The sequence below is a fragment of the Schistocerca gregaria genome, chromosome 10 (genome assembly GCF_023897955.1).
Source record: "Schistocerca gregaria isolate iqSchGreg1 chromosome 10, iqSchGreg1.2, whole genome shotgun sequence".
Taxonomy (NCBI): Eukaryota; Metazoa; Arthropoda; class Insecta; order Orthoptera; family Acrididae; genus Schistocerca; species Schistocerca gregaria.
This window is the reverse complement of record NC_064929.1, coordinates 140,450,227-140,469,036: the sequence shown is the minus strand read 5'-3', so window position 1 is coordinate 140,469,036 and position 18,810 is coordinate 140,450,227. Positions and strand designations below refer to the sequence as shown.

General features: G+C 42.1%; 1 protein-coding gene across 1 annotated transcript in view; it reads right to left on the bottom strand.

The window, feature by feature from the left end:
* Positions 1–842: 842 nt before the first annotated feature.
* LOC126293305 (aminopeptidase N-like) overlaps positions 843–18,810 on the bottom strand; it is a 721,098-nt gene continuing 703,130 nt past the window's right edge. Inside the window, exon 20 of the mRNA XM_049986438.1 lies at positions 843–2,938. Within this exon, the coding sequence (XP_049842395.1) occupies positions 2,696–2,938 (243 nt within the window). The 3' untranslated portion in view covers positions 843–2,695. The remainder of the gene's footprint in view (positions 2,939–18,810) is intronic.

Below are 18,810 nucleotides of genomic sequence, written 5' to 3'. Positions count from 1 at the left end.
TACCTTGTTTTCTTTTTGGAAAAAAAAGTTCAGAATTTAGCCACATGTACAAATTAATTTTCGATGTAAATTTAAATTCACATAATTATGGTCTCTTGTACAAAACAAAATCATGGAACATGTAACTAACTAAGTAACTACAGGCCACACTTCGTTTTTCCATCACTGCCACAGGACTTGGGCAAAGTTTGCTAAGGCAACTCAGATCTGTATCTTAAATTATCTAGAGAAGTTGATGAGGCTGTACGGTTTAGTTAATATAGCATCTTTTAGTGGTGCGTACTTGTTACTTTAATCGCTGTATGAGACTGAGTTGGTTTACTGCTTTCACAACAGTGGATCTCAAAATATGTAAGCATTGTAAAATGCCTTTGGTGGAATGTCTGAGGCTCTGGACATCTAGAATTATAACCTGTAATCACATAATTTTTTGTTCACTCATTCTGACAAAATATGCCTAGGAAATTAATCATCAGATAAGTTAGTTGACACAATATGAAGTGTGATGTTAACAGGATTAACCAGTGTTCAGACTGCCTTTAATTTTTGATCAGATACTGTGGCGAGCACACAGTCATAGTGCTCCCATCAGAAGAATTGCTTAGTGATGTCATCACATGAAAAGCTCCCTTCTTCATAGTTTATCTACATTCCCTTTCTTTTGTCTGGTTACAACTTTCATCTTTTGAACATAGGTCTGTAAAGCATCTCTCATGTTTTTTATAGGTAATGGTATCTTCTAAATACTGTCTTGCAATCTTTAAAGTTTGAGACATGGTCCAGTAAACAAATAGTAACTGGACTGGTGATAAGGATTTTTTGAGTAATACTTATAATTGCAAAAACGTATAGAACTTCTTTATTCAAAACAAACATTAAAAATACAAATTCATATAATTAACAAAATACAATTTTGACTTATTTATTTTGCTATTACGAACAGTTATATCCCTGCAATATAGTATTTATTTACTTCTGATTATTACATGTTTTCCTGGTATGTGGTAATTAAAACTGTAATTGTAGTTCAAGGACACACACACCTATCAGATGATGCAATGAAACAAACTGTATATTTTACAGTAACGGAAATAAGGAACAATAATATAAGCAAGCAATCACCTAAGATTATTGGTGTGCGTGTGTGTGTGTGTGTGTGTGTGTGTGTGTGTGTGTGTGTGTGTGTGTGACAGAGAGAGAGAGAGAGAGAGAGAGAGAGAGAGAGAGAGAAGGAGGTAGGGGATTTAAGGACTCGAGCTCAGAGGTTAATTTAAGGTACAATTTCACATTTTCAATCACAAATTTTCATATATACTGTCTATATATTTTAACAGAAGGCACAATATCTAGTAGTTCCTTTCAGTCTTTGTTAAGTTACTCACATAAATCCATTACACAGGCACAGTAAATAAATACATTATTTTATTAAAATGACTGTTCTTTAGGAATCACACAAAAACTACAAAAATCTAAATGAAATTTCATTTCAGTGAAAATGTTACACTATAGGTTTATTACAGAGAGGTAAAATACTCAAAAGAAAGTTTTATCTTACAGCATCTTTTTTACAGTACTATTTACAAGAAGCTTGCACAAACGTTGTCTTTAAGACATCTTTGGAATGATTTATTCATGAAATGCTTCCAGCCATCATACATTGTACTACCTGCTGCTGACGTCCTGAATGCTTTTTGCTAAATTGTCGCAGCTTGACTTTATGACAGTTTTTGTTTGTTGATGAAACATTTCCATCACTAACTTTGTGTTCACATTCCTAGCCAACATTGATTTTTAACTCCTTTATGAAGGCAGTACTACAAACATTTGTAATGCATTTTAATGGAACAATTACAGATTATGAATTCATTCAGTTACAGATAAACACTGAAATACTCCAGAGAAAACGTATTAATTTTGTTTTCCAGAATATTTTCTTTGGAAGAATATGGATTTGTCATTGATAACTACATTTGAAAATTATATAAAAAAGCTGTATTGGTCACTGCACAAGGACACAAAAATGTTGTATCATAAAAAGAAGCAAATTAGCATTAAATGAGTTATCCACTATCAAGAATGCCATTCTAAAATCATGAACTAGGATGCTAACAGTAGAATCTCTTTCAAGTCTTACTGAAAGTTCTGTTTTACTGCCGATGTTTTATTATCAGTACTCTTATACACATTACTTCTCAGCTCAGTGTAGTATGTAAGACTATTTTGTCCAAATGTTTAAAGAACCTAGCATAACAAATAAAATGACATTTAAGTTATGTAATATTTTCTTCAACTGACTATCGTTTTTCACTTTCACACATTTGACAAATTATGGATTCTTAGTGTTTTAATAGAAAGAAGGAAAAGAAACTCACACTTGAAAATGTTTTTGTCAGTTCCTGCTACTTTATGGTGAGCGTATTTGTCCAAATTCTGCCAGATGAAGTAACGAACTATAGCACATACAGTGCAGCAATTGAAATGGAACTCATAGGTCATTTTATGTACCAACAGTGCTGGTTCCTGCCAAAGAAAATTCAATACTTTATGGATATTAGTATTGATAATAAAATCAAGTTGACAGGAAGTCACTGGAAGTTGCTGTGGCAGTCTTCATTTCTGTTTTGATGAATAGCAAGTGTGTCTCCACACAGTCAAAATCAAAGGAACACTTCACTGCTGCAATAGTGCTATATTTCTACACAGCAACCGGTGATGCCCTCGTAGAAGAGACAACCGGGATAGAAGGTCGTGCAGCAGGCGTCATGGCACGATACATGTCATGCGGAACGGCTGCAGCCGGCGAGTCTAGCCAGTTTGCAATATCTCTATGAAAACGTTGTGTCCAAGACACCACTTCCTGCAGAGACTCAATGGCACGCTCTATGGCGGCAGATGTGTAGGCAAACTGCCCCCTGTGCGATTCGCGGAAAGCTTTCAGCTGTAAATACAAGGAAGAAAATTAAATATTTTAAAGGCATTAGTCTCTCATCAGCAAAAATTAGTTAATGTGTTCTAAAAGTAACTGTAAAGTCATTTGTGACAGATGTACATCATTCACACAAATAAGGGTACTCTGCCAAAATCCGGACAAATGTAGAACTTCCTTTACCCAAAATTTCATAAGCAAAATATTGAATATTATAAAAAATCCTTTTACATCGACATGACAGTGATATCAATGGTAGGCAATGAAAACCTCCTAACTATCTGTCTGTGAAAAGTTCATGATTCCAGTAACTCAGTTATCAAAGAGAGATATGAAAGTACTTGGATATCTCTATTTGTCAATACTAGGTTTCTACTAGGTAGTTATACACGTAGCTATATTGGCTGTAACATTTTATGTATTTTTTAAAGAAACCATTTCTCCTTCTCCTGTAAAATTAAACAAAGTGGAGTTATGAGGTTTTCATTGCCCACCACTGATATATAGATCACAATCATTCGATGTGCCCATCTTTAGTTCGAATCACGGCCTCAAATATCGCTCTGAAGTGCACCTGCAAGATGCAATGTTATGACAGCAAATGCCACCTCAATGGTGGTCCGTAACAACATCTCACTGGAATGTTAAGATTTACTAGGGACCCTTTTAACTATGCTACATACATATTAATCCAGCATATTTAAATCGGAGCTATTGGGAAACCAAAATTCTTACATCAAAACATATCATCAAAAGTGTCAGACAACCAGTTCTGAACCATATGGATCTTGCACTGAGTGTATTGTTCACATATTGAAACCAGCAGATGCTCCTCAGTGCTTACAGTTTTGTGAGTAGCTGTTCACTGGGATAAAAATGAGTGGCTTGGACACGGAGCTCTTCTTTCTGTCTGATGCAGCCCGGTTTCACCTGAGCTGTTTACGTCAACTCTCAGAATCACAGGTTCTGGTCAGTGGAGAATTTGCATAACTTAACGCGGCACACCATTGCACGATCAGAAGATTGGGATTTCGTGTGCAGTGTCGGCATGCCACATTATTGGTCCCATCTTCTTTCATCAGATGCTGACTTTTGTGCATTGCATTGCATTGCCAACATTTTGAAACCATTTGTGGCAGCATTAATAAAGGGCAGAAAAGACCTACAGTTAATTCCAACAGGATGGGGAGACTGTACACACAGTCACCCAAACCTTGGAGCACATTTACACAGCCTTCACAACTGACAGAGTTGAAACTTCCTGGCAGATTAAAACTGTGCCGGACCGAGACTCGAAGTCAGGACCTCTGACTTTCGCGGGCAAGTGCTCTACCAACTGAGTTACCCAAGCACGACTTACGCCCCATCCTCACAGCTCTACTTCCACCAGTACCTCGTCTCCTACCTTCAAAATTTTACAGAATCTCTCCTGTGAACCTTGCAGGACTAGCACACCTGAAAGAAAGGATATTGCAGAGACATGGTTTAGCCACAGCCTGGGGGATGCTTCCAGAATGACAAAAGCTGTGAGGATGGGGCGTGAGTCGTGCTTGGGTAGCTCAGTTGGTAGAGCATGTACTCGCGAAAGGCAAAGGTCCTGAGTTCGAGTCTCGGTCTGGCACACAGTTTTAATCTGCCAGGAAGTTTCATATCAGCGCACACTCCGCTGCAGAGTGAATATCTCAAACTCACAGAGCTGTTAGCAGGGTCAGTATGATCATGGCCCTAGCTGGCCACCCAGTTCACTTGATCTGTCAGTGTGTGATTACTTTGTGTGGGGAGCCCTAAAGTATAAGGTGTATTGCAACAATGCTCATAGTCTTCAAGAACTGCGGAAGGATGTTTTGGATGAAATTGCAGGAATTCCAGCAGTCCAGCTTTGATCCACTTTCAGCAACTTGCTGACCAGAGCCCAAAAGTGTAAGGAGATGAATGGTAGTAACTTTCAAAATCTGCTATAGTCAGGTTAGTTCTGTATTTCCTTTCCTCTGCTGCATTTCCTTGTACTGTGGAACTCTGTTCTCCAGGCCACTTTTATTTGTCCCACCCTGTACTGCCACCCTTTCCTCCCTCTTTCCTAAACAGCAAAACAACCAGCTGCCTCCCTCCAAACTGCTAGTTATCCCTCTCTCTGCTTCTCCCTCTGCCCACCCAACCCAACACAACACCGTTGGGTGGCTTGCGGGTATATATGTAGATGTAGATGTATATGAACCCAGTCCACATGCCAAAATTCAGCATTGGCACTGTTCGCTAGCACCATGTAGAGAGAGAGAGAGAGAGAGAGAGAGAGAGAGAGAGAGAGAGAGAGAGAGAGAGAGAGAGTGTGTGTGTGTGTGTGTGTGTGTGTGTGTGTGTGTGTGTGTGTTTACTCTAGCTCCAAAAGGATTACTCTGAATGCTAGCTTGTTTTCTTTCTTTCTTTCTTGTTGCCTATCAATGCCTCAGTGCTTCTGCTTTTTGGTGAGTGGTCTCCTTCTAATTCAGAAAGTGAATACAAAAATTGCAATTACACACACAGAATGGCTGGCCAGTGCTTAACTTCACCAGGCAAAGTTCTGTTACTGCTGATAGGCACACTTCAAACTACAAAAAACTATTTCAGGCTTTCAAAGCTATTACCCCTTCAGGGAGCGAGGAAGGATTGGTTTCGCAAGGTTGAGAAGGAGAAACAAAAAACTTACTCAGATAATAAAAACACGAAGAACATATTTTTGGACATAGGAGGAGACTAAAGTGAAACATCAGTTCTACACTGCATTACTGTTGTCTTCAGTCCAAAACCTTGCTTGACAGGTGGTGGTGATGATGATGTTTGGTTTGTGGCATGCCAAACTGCACAGTTATCAGTGCCCATACAAATTCCCAATCTTTACTCAGTCCAATCTTGCCACTTTTCATGAATGATGCTGAAATGATGAGGACAACACAAACATCCAGTCACCAGGTGGAGAAAATCCCTAACCCAACAGGGAATCGAACCCGGGACCCCGTGATCCAGAGGTAGCAATGCTAGGCACTAAACCACAAGCTGTGGACTGCTTGATAGGGCTCTATGCTGGTCTATCCTGTGCCAAGTATGTTCATCTCTGAATAATGACTGCAACTGACATCCATTTGAAAATGCTTACTCTATTGATACATATGTCTCTGTCTACAATTTTTTCCCCTCACTCTTCATCCATTATCTGAGGATTCGCTGATGCCTCCAAATGTGTCCTCTCAACCGATTCCTTCTTTTAGTCAAGTTGTGTCATAAATTTTCTTTTTCTCCAATTCAATTCAGCACATCTTCAGTTATTTGATCTACACATCTTCAACATTCTTCTGTAGCTCCACATTTTGAAAGCTTCTATTCTCTTCTTGTCTGAGATGAAATTCAGGTTCGATTCCCAATCTGGCACCGACTAACATTTGTTGTAACATATCCACAGAGTGTAACAATGTCTAACAAAAAGTGCCAACATAAGAATATAAGGGGGTGGAGGGAAAACTAACTGAAAATGTGGCACCACTGTAATTAGAAATTCGCTGTGATATCCAGATATCACCATTATTTTTCATGTGGAAATCAAACCTACCATCAACATCAAACTTTCAGTCCTGCTGGTGAATGAATTCTAAAGTAAACTATTCCTACCTTTCAGGAGTTTAAGTCTCTTCCTTAGAGAAGAAAGAGGGATAGATTTGGGAAGAAGGATTGGTCATTCACACTGCAGTTTCACAGAGGTGCCCAAAACATCAGAAAGATCGAACACTGATCAGTCACAAGTTTGTTTCTGAATAACCAACTCATCCCCTCCAGACACAGCAATCTATCCTGTCTGGCGAAGGGACTAAGAGTTCAGAATGTTAGTAAAAGGTTTTTCCCCCCACTTTTAATTTTGTCTCTCACCAGTACTGAAATTTTGCCTCCTGAAGGTATGTACTAGTCAACTGTCCAGTCTGCCTGCGAACTGACAATTTTCTCGATTGATTTATCCACCTGAACACATTTCTATAGGTCTACCTATCACTCAGCAAACCAAATTGGTAACCTGGTCTTGGTAGCACCACCATTGTGTTTATGCCCGAGAAGCAACGAAGCACCATCGTGTTTATGCCTGAGAAGCAGCAAGAGAGGAGTTATCAACAGCGTACACCTCAGTATTTTTACAAGTGGAGGGTTGTGACATGCTACACATCTTTAAAAACCTGGAGAATGAAGTTCCCATTTAGAACAATGAAACAGAAAGTACAATATTTCTTTTTTTTTTTTTTATTTCACAATGCGCCACTTAGCAGTATCCTTAAAAGTACCGTCCGTGGTGACTTTGCTATTTTCCACAGTGGTGACTGTCGATTCCTCGTCTGATGTCTTGGTCGCAGATGATAATGCCAACTCTCTACTTGGATCTGTCTGACCAATTTTATTATATTTTCAGTTTCCTCATCTGTCACAGTCTGTCTCGTCCAGTAGTATTCACATACATTTTTGGTCCAATACATGGCATTTTGAGTCTTCTAATGCCAAAGCAATAAAATTCACTGTTTTTGCTAGTGGCACTGGAGTTTCAGGTTCTGTTTCCTAGTTTCTACATATTTTTAATTTTTTGCACTGTTCATTTCTAACCAGTATTTTAAAGAGGAGAAATGACCATGAAATGAAACTCTGCATCACAACAAAGAAATGTTGCTTTGCACTGTTATTGGAAAATACTGTCAAGACACTTTCGTTTTTCGTCATTTATTCATAGGGCAAGGTGTACGAAAAATATATAATGACTCATTTATTCAGGCACCTTTTAAAATGAAATCACCCAGATGGACCAGTTTCTTCTCAGAGTTTCTTTGGTAGCGTCAAAGTCTAGTTTCTGTGACACACATTGTGAAGCTTTTGCAGAGACATCAACAAAATATTTGTATGCATTTTATTTGTTCTGTTTTAGGGTAGATACCTGAATTCTGCATCACTTGGGCAGTTCCATAATTTGCACATTGTTCCATTAACTTTTGCTTGTCAACATTTGTTTGCTCCTCCTGTTACTTTCTCTGTCAGTGCTATCACACCTTCTCATTCTAATTAATGTCATTAACAGCAAGTTGTCATCGCTCTATGTGAAGGTCACTTTTCACGCTCGCTCTGTGAGGTAACAATGTGCACTAGTTTGAATTGGAATGTGAATGTACTTAGCCACATAACAAGTCAGTTCCTGTTACAGCAAGGTTACTACATGCCTTGCCAAGTAATAATGTGTATGTAGCACACATTGTCCATGTTTATAAACTTACATGAAATGAAAACAAAAGTGCAACAGATGCTAAAACCAATAAATCGTGATAGATATTTTGTTGTATGCACAAATGAATAACTGCAGGCCATTAAAAAAATTTTAATGTCCTGACACTGGCGATTAGTAAAACTACTGTAAAAGCAAAAAATTAATATCTGAAGTCCCGCCTTCTACTTACATCATCCAGCTGCACCTGAGTGCTAAGTCCAGCAGTAGCTCTTTCCAGCATGTCCTTAATGGGGAAGTCTGTGTCAGAAAATCTGTAGCAAGGTACAAAAAGTACAATACAGCGGTCTCGTCTCCAGTTGCTGACAACAAATTCTGTACATAAATTCTGGGAGAGGAACATATTGTAGGGGACTCCATACAGTTTGATAAAATACACTCTCTAGGAAATTGAAATAAGAACACCGTGAATTCATTGTCCCAGGAAGGGGAAACTTTATTGACACATTCCTGGGGTCAGATACATCACATGATCACACTGACAGAACCACAGGCACATAGACACAGGCAACAGAGCATGCACAATGTCGGCACTAGTACAGTGTATATCCACCTTTCGCAGCAATGCAGGCTGCTATTCTCCCATGGAGACGATCGTAGAGATGCTGGATGTAGTCCTGTGGAACGGCTAGCCATGCCATTTCCACCTGGCGCCTCAGTTGGACCAGCGTTCGTTCTGGACGTGCACACCGCGTGAGACGACGCTTCATGCAGTCCCAAACATGCTCAATGGGGGACAGATCCGGAGATCTTGCTGGCCAGGGTAGTTGATTTACACCTTCTAGAGCACGTTGGGTGGCACGGGATACATGCGGACGTGCATTGTCCTGTTGGAACAGCAAGTTCCCTTGCCGGTCTAGGAATGGTAGAACGATGGGTTCGATGACGGTTTGGATGTACCGTGCACTATTCAGTGTCCCCTCGACGATCACCAGAGGTGTACGGCCAGTGTAAGAGATCGCTCCCCACACCATGATGCCGGGTGTTGGCCCTGTGTGCCTCAGCCGTATGCAGTCCTGATTGTGGCGCTCACCTGCACGGTGCCAAACACGCATACGACCATCATTGGCACAAAGGCAGAAGCGACTCTCATCGCTTAAGACGACACGTCTGCATTCATCCCTCCATTCACGCCTGTCGCGACACCACTGGAGGCGGGCTGCACGATGTTGGGGCGTGAGCGGAAGACGGCCTAATGGTGTCCGGGACCGTAGCCCAAATTCATGGAGACGGTTGCGAATGGTCCTCGCCGATACCGCAGGAGCAACAGTGTCCCTAATTTGCTGGGAAGTGGCGGTGCGGTCCCCTACGGCACTGCGTAGGATCCTACGGTCTTGGCATGCATCTGTGCGTCGCTGCGGTCTGGTCCCAGGTCGACGGGCACGTGCACCTTCCGCCGACCACTGGCGACAACATCGATGTACTGTGGAGACCTCACGCCCCACATGTTGAGCAATTCGGTGGTACGTCCACCCGGCCTCCCGCATGCCCACTATACGCCCTCTCTCAAAGTCCATCAACTGCACATACGGTTCACGTCCACGCTGTCGCGGCATGCTACCAGTGTTAAAGACTGCGATGGAGCTCCGTATGCCACGGCAAACTGGCTGACACTGACGGCGGCGGTGCACAAATGCTGCGCAGCTAGCGCCATTTGACGGCTAACACCGCAGTTCCTGGTGTGTCCGCTGTGCCGTGCGTGTGATCATTGCTTGTACAGCCCTCTCGCAGTGTCCGGAGCAAGTATGGTGGGTCTGACACACTGGTGTCAATGTGTTCTTTTTCCCATTTCCAGGAGTGTAGTATATTTATGAAGCACCTAAATAGAAAAACTACTGGACGGTAGCCCCTTGGGGCAATAATTAACTGACTTTCTTATAGCTGCTCAAATCCACAGTATGTGCAGCTGAAGGCTCTCATATCTGAGCAATGTCTACCAATGTGCACTTTGTCAAACTGTTCTGGCCACGATGAAGCTATGATACAGATCAATGCGAGCTTTAAAATGGCACCGACAGTGACTGATCTTCACGTGCTGATCTGTTACCAGTTAGAACCATCATTATGCTGAGTTCCACTAGGTGTGGCTTACACTTTAAAAAGGAATGGAAAGGAAGATTGGTACTGATACTTAGGAAGGGGAGATTGATACTGATACTTACAGGAAGTCAGTATCAGACCATTTCTGGTCAACTAACTACTGCTATAGATAGGAGAAGTTGGACTTTGTCTTCGGATAAAGCCAGACAACATGCTCCTCAACCAGAAGAAAACTATGGCAACAGGCACTCACAGGACAGATTACAACATGCCGAAAAGCACACCTACTGGATGTAACAGAGGGAATGAAACCATTGGGACAATTAATACTGGGGATTTCAAGCTTTCATAGTGTTGCACAAAAGCATGAAATATGTAAAATAAATAAATAAATAAAATAAAAAATAAGAAAATATTGTAATTTGAAATTGAGCCTCAACCCTTGAACTGCACTATAGTTTATCACAAAGAGCACTGGTGCAGACACCAGAAATCCAGCATCTAAAATTATCTGTACGATCAGACACTTACTGTAGGATTGCTTCAAAGGGCAAAGAATTGTGTATTTATGTTAAAAGAGGAACACAGTTTACATCGAGACACGATCCTAGCTTAGTTAGTGAATAAAACCCTTTAAAATATCAGATTTTAAAAGAGCCTGACATCAACAAGAAAATAATTCATTTTTCCAATGTATAGTGATAGTGTGGATAGTGCTATTAATAGATTAGCAGAAGTCCTAGATAAAATCTCATAAAACATTAACATAATTTTGTACAGAGATGAACATTAAAACAAGTATCTGAAATTTCTTTACACACTGTAACTCGAGCACAATGGTAAATGTTGTCTAACCTTTGCACCCACTGTTATTCACCAACCCAAGTTCAGCATAGCTCATCTCAAACCAACACTTTTTCGACTTTTTTCACACCTTTGTCTCTCCCTATATATATTAAAAACAAAGATTCCAAGACTTACCAAGCGGGAAAGCGCCGGCAGACAGGCACATGAACAAAACACACAAACACACACACAGAATTACTAGCTTTCGCAACCGATGGTTGCTTCTTCAGGAAGGAGAGGGAAAGACGAAAGGATGTGGGTTTTAAGGGAGAGGGTAAGGAGTCATTCCAATCCCGGGAGCGGAAAGACTTCCCTTAGGGGAAAAGAAGGACAGGTGTACACTCTGTTGGCGCTTTCCCGCTTGGTAAGTCTTGGAATGACTCCCAAGCGGGAAAGCGCCGGCAGACAGGCACAATGAACAGAACACACAAACACACACACAGAATTACTAGCTTTCGCAACTGATGGTTGCTTCTTCAGGAAAGAGGGAAGTAGAGGGAAAGATGAAAGGATGTGGGTTTTAAGGGCAAGGGTAAGGAGTCATTCCAATCCCGGGAGCGGAAAGACTTCCCTTAGGGGGAAAAAAAGACAGGTGTAAGCTCGCACACAGACACATATATCCATCCGCTTATACACAGACACAAGCAGCCATATTTAAAGGCAAAGAGTAAGGGCAGAGATGTCAGTCGAGGCGGAAGTACAGAGGCAAAGAAGTTGTTGAAAGACAGGTGAGATATGAGCTGCGGCAACTTGAAGTTAGCGGAGGTTGAGGCCTGGTGGATATCGAGAAGAAAGGATATACTGAAGGGCGAGTTCCCATCTCCGGAGTTCGGATAGGTTGGTGTTGGTGGGAAGTATCCAGATAACTCGGACGGTGTAACACTGTGCCAAGATGTGCTGGCCGTGCACCAAGGCATGTTTAGCCACAGGGTGATCCTCATTACCAACAAACACTGTCTGCCTGTGTCCATTCATGCGATTGGACAGTTTGTTGCTGGTCATTCCCACATAGAAAGCGTCACAGTGCAGGCAGGTCAGTTGGTAAATCACGTGGGTGCTTTCATACATGGCTCTCACTTTGATCGTGTACCACTTCCGGGTTACAGGACTGGAGTAGGTGGTGGTGGGAGGGTGCATAGGACAGGTTTTACACCAGGGGCGGTTGCAAGGGTAGGAGCCAGAGGGTAGGGAAGGTGGTTTGGGGATTTCATAGGGATGAACCAAGAGGTTATGAAGGTTAGGTGGACGGCGGAAAGACACTCATGGTGGAGTGGGTAGGATTTCATGAAGGATGGATCTCATTTCAGGGCAGGATTTTAGGAAGTCGTATCCCTGCTGGAGAGCCACATTCAGAGTCTGATCCAGTCCCGGGAAGTATCCTGTCACAAGTGGGGCACTTTTGGGGTTCTTCTGTGAGAGGTTCTGGGTTTGAGGGGATGAGGAAGTGGCTCTGGTTATCTGCTTCTGTACCAGGTCGGGAGGATAGTTGCGGGATGCGAAAGCTGTTTTCAGGTTGTTGGTGAAATGGTCGAGGGATTCAGGACTGGAGCAGATTCGTTTGCCACGAAGGCCTAGGCTGTAGGGAAGGGACCGTTTGATATGGAATGGGTGGCAGCTGTCATAATGGAGGTACTGTTGCTTGTTGGTGGGTTTGATGTGGATGGATGTGTGAAGCTGGTGACTGGACAGATGGTGGTCAACGTCAAGGAAAGTGGCATGGGATTTGGAGTAGGATCAGGTGAATCTGATGGAACCAAAGGAGTTGAGGTTGGAGAGGAAATTCTGGAGTTGTTCTTCACTGTGAGTCCAGATCATGAAGATGTCATCAATAAATCTGTACCAAACTTTGGGTTGGCAGGCTTGGGTAACCAAGAAGGCTTCCTCTAAGCGACCCATAAATAGGTTGGCATACGAGGGGGCCATCCTGGTACCCATGGCTGTTCCCTTTAATTGTTGGTACGTCTGGCCTTCAAAAGTGAAGAAGTTGTGGGTCAGGATGAAGCTGGCTAAGGTGACGAGGAAAGAGGTTTTAGGTAGGGTGGCAGGTGATTGGCGTGAAAGGAAATGCTCCATTGCAGCAAGGCCCTGGACGTGCGGGATATTTGTGTATAGGGAAGTGGCATCAATGGTTACAAGGATGGTTTCCGGGGGTAACAGACTGGTACGGATTCCAGGCATTCGAGAAAGTGGTTGGTGTCTTTGATGAAGGATGGGAGACTGCGTGTAATGGGTTGAAGGTGTTGATCTACGTAGGCAGAGATACTTTCTGTGGGGGCTTGGTAACCAGCTACAATGGGGTGGCCAGGATGTTTGGATTTGTGAATTTTAGGAAGTAGGTAGAAGGTAGGAGTGCGAGGTGTCGGTGGGGTCAGGAGTTTGATGGAGTCAGGTGAAAGGTTTTGTAGGGGGCCTAAGGTTCTGAGGATTCCTTGAAGCTCCGCCTGGACATCAGGAATGGGATTACCTTGGCAAACTTTGTATGTAGAGTTGTCTGAAAGCTGACGCAGTCCCTCAGCCACATACGCCCGACGATCAAGTACCACGGTCGTGAAACCCTTGTCAGCCGGAAGAATGATGATGGATCGGTCAGCTATAAGATGACGGATAGCCTGGGCTTCGGCTGTGGTGATGTTGGGAGTAGGATTAAGGTTTTTCAAGAAAGATTGAGAGGCAAGGCTGGAAGTGAGAAATTCCTGGAAAGTTTGGAGAGGGTGATTTTGAGGAAAAGGAGGTGGGCCCGCTGTGATGGAGGACAGAACTGTTCCAGGCAGGGTTCAATTTGGATAGTGTCTTGTGGAGTTGGATCATTAGGAGTGGGATCAGGATTATTTTTCTTTGTGGCAAAGTGATATTTCCAGCAGAGACTACGAGTGTAGGACAGTAAATCTTTGACAAGGGCAGTTTGGTTGAGGCTGGGAGTGAGGCTAAAGGTGAGGCCTTTGTATAGGACAGAGGTTTTGGATTGGGAGAGGGGTTTGGAGGAAATGTTAACTACTGAATTGGGGTGTTGTGGTTCCAGATTGTGTTGACTAGAATTTTGAGGTGTTGGGGGGAGTGGAGCTGGAAGTGGGAGATTGAGTATATGGGAGAGACTGGGTCTGTGTGCAATGAGAGGAGGTTGAGGTTTGTTGGAAAGGTTGTGGAGGGTGAGTGAGTTGCCTTTCCGGAGGTGGGAAACCAGGAGATTGGATAGTTTTTTGAGGTGGAGGGTGCCATGCTGTTCTAATTTGCGGTTGGCCTGTAGGAGGATGCTATGTACAGCCGGTGTGGATGTGGGAGAGGAAAGATTGAGAACTTTGATTTGGGATAGGAGTTGACAGGTGTGTTCATTGGTCGAGTCGATGTATAGGTGAAGGATTAGGCGGGTGAGGGCTATGGATTGTGCTGTTTGGAACTGGTATAAGGACCGATGGAAAAAAGGATTGCAGCCAAAGATGGGAACTTTAAGTGTGAGGCCTTTGGGGGTAATGCCAAATGTCAGACAAGCCTGAGTAAATAAAATATGGGAGCATAATCTGGCTAGGGTGAAGGCATGTTTTCGGAGGGAATGTAAATAAAATTTAATGGGGTCGTTGTAGGGATGTTGTGAGGTTGACATGGTATTAGAAGGTGGAAAGGGTAATATGAGGTTAAAGTGAAAGTAAATAGAAATTTATATAGGGAGAGATAAAGGTGTGAAAAAAGTCGAAAAAGTGTTGGTTTGAGATAAGCTATGTTGATTCTGTGCTGAACTTAGGTTGGTGAACAACAATGGGTGCAAAGGTTAGGTAGTTATGTTATCTCCAGATCACGTTAAAGGGTGGGGAAATTCAAGAAAATTTCGAAAAAAAAATTTTCTCGAAAAAAGTTCCGAGAGAAAAAAAAATTTCGAAAAAGTTTAAAAAAAAATTTTCGAAAAAATAAAATTCGAAAAAAATTTTCGAATAAAATCTCGAAAAATATGTTTGTAAATGCATTCAAAGGGCTGGTTGTGTACTGGCAGGTTATGAGAATGAGGCTAAGAATTGTTTGTTGAAGAAATAATAACGTGTAAACCTGTGGGAAGCTGCTAAAAAATGATCGGTTATGTGGGAAAAACGGGAATGGAAATAAAACTAAAGTTGTTGGAAATAACTGAGATGGTTGTTTAATGGGTGAAAGGAACTGAAGCTGTGAAATAGTATTCACGAGTTTACACGAAATGTTTGTAAACTTGGAACAGTGGATTTTATAGCAGCGGTTATGTTGAAAGTGTTAAAAATTTTTAGGTTATGGTTTGAAAGTAAATTACGTATTATTGAGTATAATTAGGAAGGATAAAATGTATGGTAGATTACGGAAAAAGGGAAGATGAATACAAAGTGAAACTACTTGTACAAACAAAAAGAGAAAGTAAGATGATAGAGAAGATTTCGAAATGCAATTGTTGGGTTCAAATTAATGATGATGTAAATAAAATAGAGAGAAACTTCCACATGGGTAAAATATATTAAAAACAAAGATTCCAAGACTTACCAAGCGGGAAAGCGCCGGCAGACAGGCACAATGAACAAAACACACAAACACACACACAGAATTACTAGCTAATTTCCAAGACTTACCAAGCGGGAAAGCGCCGGTAGATAGGCACAGTGAATAAAACACAAACACACACACAGAATTTGAGCTTTCGCAACCGGCGGGGAAAAGGAAAGATGAAAGGATGTGGGTTTTAAGGGAGAGGGTAAGGAGTCATTCCAATCCCGGGAGCGGAAAGACTTACCTTAGGGGGAAAAAAGGATAGGTATATACTCGCGCGCACACGCACACACACACACACACACACACACATATATCCATCCATACATACACAGACACAAGCAGACTTGTGTTCATCCCTATGAAATCCCCAAACCACCTTCCCTACACTCTGGCTCCTACACTTGCAACCAACCCCAGTGTAAAACCTGTCCTATGCGCCCTCCCACCACAACCTACTCCAGTCCTGTAACCCGGAAGGTGTACACGATCAAATGCAGAGCCACGTGTGAAAGCACCCACGTGATTTACCAACTGACCTGCCTACACTGTGACGCTTTCTATGTGGGAATGACCAGCAACAAACTGTCCATTCGCATGAATGGACGCAGACAGACAGTGTTTGTTGGTAATGAGGATCACCCTGTGGCTAAACATGCCTTGGTACACGGCCAGCACATCTTGGCACAGTGTTACACTGTACGGGTCATCTGGATACTTCCCACCAACACCAACCTATCCGAACTCCGGAGATGGGAACTTGCCCTTCAATATATCCTCTCTTCTCGTTATCCACCAGGCCTCAATCTCCGCTAATTTCAAGTTGCCGCCACTCATACCTCACCTGTCATTCAACATCATCTTTGCCTCTGCACTTCCGCCTCAACTGACATCTCTGCCGAAACTCTTTGCCTTTAAATATGTCTGCTTGTGTCTGTATATGTATGGATGGATATGTGTGTGTGTGTGTGTGTGTGTGTGTGTGTGTGTGTGTGTGTGTGTGTGTGTGTGTGTGTGTGTGTGTGTGTGCGCGGGCGCGCGCGCGAGTATATACCTATCCTTTTTTCCCCCTAAGGTAAGTCTTTCCGCTCCCGGGATTGGAATGACTCCTTACCCTCTCCCTTAAAACCCACATCCTTTCGTCTTTCTAGAGTACTGCGCGACTGTTAAGACCCTTAAATACTGAGTATACACCTTGTCTTATTGAAATCTATGTTTATGATATTAAGAGATAAAAGGAAAACCAGAGGAAGCTCTTTTTAATTACAGTTGTTTTTTCTCCGCATACCATGCTCATACCTAACTTTCATTGTGCAAATGTCTGACCAATAAAGAAAGAAAATTTTTCAAATAATTAATACTATATGAAATATTTCAACCTACCTTTTTGTAAGGTTAGTCCAGTGTTCCCTTACATAATCAAAAGCTATAGCACGAGCCACAGGGTTTCTCGGAACAGCCCTCCAGATCGTTAACGCATCCTGAACCCTCATGATCTTGCCTTCTAGAGGGGCATTTAGCAACCTGCATGCAAAAGGAAACAAATTACCTTTTCTATTCAAAATTGAAATAACAAAAGAATATTAATAATATATCTGATGGATGACAAGCATCCATTAACCAGATGCCAATGCAGAAACACATATGTATCTTATGGACACAGAATTATCCACAAAGCAAATTTCCTTAGGGCGACAAATAGAAAGAAATAATTATCACAACTGCTTGAAAGAATCATTGAGCTACTACAACGATTTTTTGATCAGAACTGATAAACATCATACCATATACCTCTGGTTTAAGACGTTTGCCACTTGTGTCTGAAAATTATATATTACAGTCATTTCCACCACTTTTTTCACTGAAAAACCAGATCGCAACAGATGTATTTACATGCACAAAATGATAAAAATTGGTAAGAGAAAAAACAGAAGTACCAGCTGGCTTTGAAACACCTTCACAGAATACCTCGAGCACAAAATGTGTTGCATGCTGAACTGTGCCTAGCAAGCACTGCTTTGGCTCAGCAGGCCACCAGTCAATGCCTCATGTCACTGAATAATCCACTGCAGTTTCTGGGATTAGGATGTGTGTGTGGGAGACGATCAGTCAAATTCCTTATTTGTATACTGACATTCTCTGGACCTCACTGCCACACTTGCTTCACAAGACTTTAATGTAAGACACACATTTGGTCATGTGATATTCCAGATGTAAATATGTCAGGGAAGTTCTAGCAGAACATAAATAATGTATAAGTAAAGAAGACCACTTACTGAATTGCTACAACAATGAGCCATCAAGAGGTACACATAAAAAGAGTGAAAATTTCACTAGTTTGGATCCACTTCCATATAGTGGTAACCATCACCCATCACCAAACTCCTGTGAGCCAAATGGCTGTAAGAAAATTAGTTACTCCTGTCTGTAGATGGATCAGGCACTCCACCCAAGAAAAGAAAAGCGAGAAACTGAAGCAGAACAAAATACAGAAACGAGATTTAAAAGATTCCAAAAAGACAGGCAAGACAATTGACAGCACAAGAGAGACAAAAAAAGTGGACAAAGGAATGAGTACTTGAGACTGCTTAAAGCTGTCACACATATATGTGACATAATTGTGGTCCTTAGGTGGCCTGCAACATAAGTAGAAGAGAATGAATGTGAATGCATGGGGATACGGCATATATGGCCAGGAGAGCTCTTGTGTGGAATTTTGGCACCTGGCTCAAGTCATTTTATTTTATACCACTTTGGTGACTAGTGTGTTGAGTATGCTTAAATGATGAGGACAACACCACACGCAGGTCGCAATTGGAGAAAAACTCCCACCTGGCAGGGAATCGAATGCTGGCATCTTCTATGGTATTCAGCCATGCTAGACACTCAGCTAAGGAAATGGGTAGTAGAAGCAAAAAAAGACTTAAAATGAATGTGGTTCCACTTAATGATGTATTGGAACAGCTGGATCGAATTTTTCCTGCCGATATTTTAGAACTATTTAAGTGTTGTTTGACGACCACATACTTCAAGTGGAATGAACAGTTTTATGGGCAAATGGATGGCGTGGCTATGGGAAGCCCCTTAAGTCCCGTAATTGCAAACTTCTTTATGGAGAAATTCGAAGGACAGGCCTTAGGTACTGCCAGCAAAAAACCAAATGTATGGTTCCGATACGTGGATGACACGTTTGTGCTGTGGAGACATGGTAGGGAGGAACTAT